A 4,961-nucleotide genomic window follows, 5' to 3' on the forward strand; every position below is an offset into this window, starting at 1 on the left:
GAAAGAGTGCTCTAAGCTTTACTTTCTGTTCCTTCCGTTGGAAAACCAAACAGAGAATCTGATAAATAATCTAAGACTTTTAGGATATATTAAATGTCTAAAATCTCTATGGCAAACCCAAGTCCACTACTGAAAAAAAAACTATGCCCACTCATCACTCTTGCTCCACATGCATTGTATGGCCACTTTCTGGAACATTTTCAAGATCTTTTTCAGGTGTACTTCTGATAGCTACCCTGGGCATACCCATTCCCACTCTGGAGGTGACCACACTTTTGTTCAGCATGCAGTGCATACGGAGTAGAAGCAAGTTGTTTTTCTATCAGCAGACTTAGGGTCACTGCAGAAATGAAAGACAAACCATAGAAGTATTAACTTGTTTACACACTTGAGTGTCATCCAGATAAGAACTCCGTTTTTATAGAAGCTGTTAGAAAAAGCTACTCTTACCCAGCACACTGTTCCTTGTTGTTTATAATGTGTTAAACCAAGGGTGGGCAAAATGGCAGATCTGGCCGGTGGCTCTACTTCATTTCCCAGCAGCCCCTGCCCACGTTGTTGCGGCTGGTTTCCATGAAGACCCCAGCAGCAATGGGGCCATGACAGCACAGGGCCAGGGTTTCCATGAAGACTGGCTCCAGCAGTGCTGGCAGGGCATGCGGCTGGGCAGGGAGCTGCTCTGGGGCAGGACCTAGGATCTTGCAGCAGTGACAGTGTGGTCTGGAGTCAGGGCACAGCTGTGACCTGCTGCCTGCATGCCCCAGTTCTGCCCCAGCTCTGGACCATACCATCACCACTGCAAGATCCTGGCCTTGGTCCCAGAGCAGCTCCCAACCTGGCTGTGTGCCCTGCCAGTGCTGCTGAGGTCAGTCTCCATGGAAACCCTGGTCTCATGCTGTCATGGCCCTGACACTGCTGGGATGTCCATGGAAACTGGTGGGCAGGGGCTGCTGGGAAGTGGAATCCACTGTGGGCCCAATCCAGCCCACGGGCCAGACTTTGCCCACCTCTGAGTTAAATCACACTACGTCGTTTTAAGAATCAACTAGCTTTTTGATGTTTTAAATAAAAGACAGGCAGAATGGAAGTAGGTTTGGAAAACAATTTTTTGTTTTGATTTTTTTTAGACATCAGAAGCAAGGCATTTCAATTTAACATTAAAAAATGACTGGCTTCTACACAGGATGTTAAGGTGGACTATAAACAATATTAAGTTGTCCTTTCTCCACATTTTTGTTTTCTTAAAAAGATTAGATATAAATCAGGAGATCCAACAATCTTTTTTCTGAAGAGAAATTTTTGGAAGATGTGAATAGTGAAGTGACAATATTGTAACCTGAGCTTCAGTTCTCTCACTGGGGTGCGAGGAAGAATAAAGATCTAGAATAAAACAAAAATAAATATTTGTGTTCTAATGTGTAGATAACTCAACAGCACTGCTTAAAAGTTTTTTTTTAAAAAAGAGTCAAATCATGACAAAATCCCTTTGCTAACATTGAATTAATGTTAAAATGTGGTATCTTGTTCTACTTTGAGCTTCCTCACTGTAGGAAAAAGAAAAACTACTTGTGAGAGCTAGAGCCAGCCTGCAAAAAGCAGGGTATTTTAAGAACTTGAATGAGCAGTCTACTTATGAACTTCCCTTCCCTTCAGGTCTTTGTCATTTATTCTTCCTGGCTCCTTACTTATTACAGCATTAGACTTGGCAGCCTCATTTTGGTTATGATATTTTGTATCCCCACCCCCACTTCTCTGACCAATAAACAATTTTTAAATGAAGAATTCAGAAGATGCATCTATAAATTGTGTTCGCTGAATATAACTGGAATTGTAAGAGCTAGATGTCTCAAGTTAAAAGACAAAGTTACTCAAACGCTGCATTTTGTTTCAGTTATCCACCAAGCAAACATTCATTCTGCAATTGTACATGCCTGACTATGTTCATGAGATGCACAGTTATCCATTCCATTGTAATCGGTGAGCTGGTCTCTCCTTTTCTCTCTAATAAGTATTTTGTGAACGTCATCCTCCAATCTATTGAAGAATCCTCCATCATGCAATAAAGTATGGGAAGAGCTCAGTTCCTGTCAAGAATTGACTTCATGATTTTTCTCTGTTCAAATACAAGTCAATATTCAGCTAAACAATGACATCTTGAAGTTACAGAAGTGCACAAAATCCAGGAGTCACTTTCTGCTTTTAGTCAACAGGTTCCCTTCGCTACAGATTTGAGAACTAATTTTCACCTTGGAGGACATTTTGCTAGAAACTACAAACACCTGAGAAATGAAAATGGATGTTTGATAGTTAAAACAAACAAATAAACAAACAAAAAACAACGGAGTTAATACTTCTGTGAAGTGTCCTAATTAGATACTTCTAGTCTTCTTTTTGATATGGATTATCCATTTTCATTCCTCTAAAAGGGTCATAATAATGGGACTATGCACTCTGTAATCATATTTTCTTCATACTTGCAATTGTATTTTCTTAGTATGTTTGTTTAAACTTCTTGTATTACATCTATAAAACTTTCAGTGACATGCTTTCAAATCTAAGTTGCACAAACAAAATTTGCAAGCTCATATGTGAAAGCATAAACGGTAAAAGGGCATGCTCAAGTTTCTCAACATTAAAACCATCGATATATTGTTAAAGAACCTGCATGTCATCACAAAGGTTTACAGGCATAATTCTGCCAACCAGGTTAGAAAATGTATTTCTGATTATCACTACAGAAAGTGACTAAGTATTCGTATCCCAATACTTACTTAGTAACTTCTTTCTACATACAAAAATCTCTTTAACCTTGCTGAAGGTAGGGCAGGGTGACACCTTAAAAACCCATTCAGAAACGCATACACTTTCATAAGCAACAGCCTGCTTTGTCAAATCTTTATTTAACTTCTCGATGGGTATTGTAGAATCCTGTGCTAATTTATTTAATAAAAAAGGTAAGTCTTACCTCATGTCTTTTTGTCAGGTGATCTGAAAAGAAAATACGAGTAAAAACATGAGAGATATTAAATTGGCTAATTTAAATACATAATTCACTATGAGAGGGAGAGGATTAAAAAAAGGGTGAAAAATCCATAGCAGTTTTTCAGCATTAGCACTCATCTCTTCAAAGCTCTACAAAAGTATTAAGTAAAGAGAACTGTAAGTTTTACAGTTTATTCCTAAACACTGCTTCTGGCTAACCTTTTAGGACATGCAATAGAAAACAGCATCAAAATTTTTAAATGCAATAAACTACTGCTCAAGCAAAATTATTTCAATACAGACTGCAGACTGTATTCAAGGTCTAATATGCTTACCCCTGTAGAATTTGTATGCTTTTCAGTATATAAAAAAGTGACATGCCTAACAAATATAGTCTATTCATCTTTTCATCTTACCCAGAGGTATATTTTTAACTTGTCACCCCTCAACATTTAATAAATACTGGAAACTTAAATAAGTATCCAGATTTTCTTTTTAACCTGAACTTTTGCTTCGGCACAAAATACTTTCTCCCAATGTCATCCCATTTTCATCACTTTGCTGAAAGCAGGCATTGCTGCTCTGAAGACAAAAACAAGTGCTCTAGTACCCAGCAAGCATCTGAATGGCTGTTGAAAGTAAATTCCTTGGGAAATTAAAAAAAAAGGCAACTGTTGTTGCATCCTAGAAATATCTGGGAAGTTGAGACAATTCAGAAGTTCTGGGGAAACGAACACTTAGTACAGCCAAAGAAGAAACCTGTTTGTGACGTTTCAAAAAACAAACCAACAAACGAAAAAACAAAACAAAAACTTGGGAGCCTTTCCCTGGTTCAGCTTGAACCATTAAGCATGCTGCATGGACCAGCACCTGGAAGCAGCTTCTCTCTCTGCTTCTCCCATCACCAAAGTGGATTATGGCACATGGTATCAAACTTTTTATCATGCAGAGATATTAGACGTTTTTGTTTCAACTTACTAGTTCCAGCACCCATCAGTATCTATTGGTACTAAACTGAGACTGGAAAAATGCAGTGTTTCATCACCAGGGATCCTGGTTTTCTGTTTAAAAAAAAATCTCAAATTCTCTCATTTAAAAAAAACAAACAAACCCAAATTCTCTGATTAAAAAAACCCTAAAATATGCATTTTCATATGATTAAAATGAAATGACTCTCTCTCTCTCTCGCATCATCTCTCTCTCAGTTGAAATGTTTGATACATTTACAATTTTAAAGCAATTAGGAAGCCTACCAGTGCCTCAATCATTATAATAAAATGCACTCTAAATAACTATATGCTTTGGCATTTGATTTTGTTTTTTCTTATCATGGAAAATCAGAGCTCCCCCTGCCCACTTCACTAACCAGGATGTGGGTCCAACTGCGGCTGTCCCCGCCACTAAGCAGCCCTGATATGCTGATGCTCTACTCCTGCCCATGCCATTGCCCCTCACTCCCGACCCACAACTTCCCCAGCCCAGCCAATGCCCCTCACTCCACACCCAAACCCCCTGGCCCTGCCCGTGGTCCTCACTCCTAACTCACAGCCTCTTACCCCTTCCCTGCACAAAGCCCTGTCAGCAGGGGGTCCCCAGCTGCCCCCCACCCTGCCAAGCCCCATGCAGACTCACAGGATGGTGGTCTGCAGGGACATGGTGTGGAGGGCCTCCAGCATGAGGTGAATGTATTGCATCCCATGCAGAAGCACATGCAGTGGCTGGGAAACCAATGCTGCCCTGTGCCACTGGCTGCAGCTCTGGGGCTGCAGCACAGCAAGGAGGACCAGTGCGGCACTGTACAGCAGCAGTGTTAAGCCGTGCATAGTTCTGGCCCAGGTCATGCTGAAAGCAGCAAGCAGGAGGAAGGCAAGGGGGTTTCAGGTGTTCTTCATCCCATCTGGGCTGGAACATGGTGGCTCTGGCTCATACAGGCAGCAGTGGAGTGAGTCTGGCTCCAGTGTGGGCTGGAGGGGAGAGCG

General features: G+C 40.8%; 1 protein-coding gene across 7 annotated transcripts in view; it reads right to left on the reverse strand.

Annotated features, from left to right (window-relative positions):
- Positions 1-4,961, reverse strand: part of GKAP1 (G kinase anchoring protein 1) — a 45,335-nt gene that overhangs the window by 9,212 nt on the left and 31,162 nt on the right. For 6 of the 7 annotated variants that reach the window (XR_003093738.1, XM_014519309.2, XM_014519308.2 and 3 more), the window contains 2 exons: positions 2,966-2,988; positions 1,932-2,084 (listed from right to left, as the gene is read on the reverse strand). Coding sequence is in view for 6 of the 7 variants with exons in the window: in XM_014519309.2 (XP_014374795.1) it covers positions 1,932-2,084; positions 2,966-2,988 (176 nt within the window). In the remaining variant the exon portion in view is untranslated. The remainder of the gene's footprint in view (positions 1-1,931; positions 2,085-2,965; positions 2,989-4,961) is intronic. The other variant, XM_025202520.1, reaches the window with a different exon arrangement.

Source organism: Alligator sinensis, unplaced genomic scaffold (genome assembly GCF_000455745.1).
Source record: "Alligator sinensis unplaced genomic scaffold, ASM45574v1 scaffold226_1, whole genome shotgun sequence".
Taxonomy (NCBI): Eukaryota; Metazoa; Chordata; order Crocodylia; family Alligatoridae; genus Alligator; species Alligator sinensis.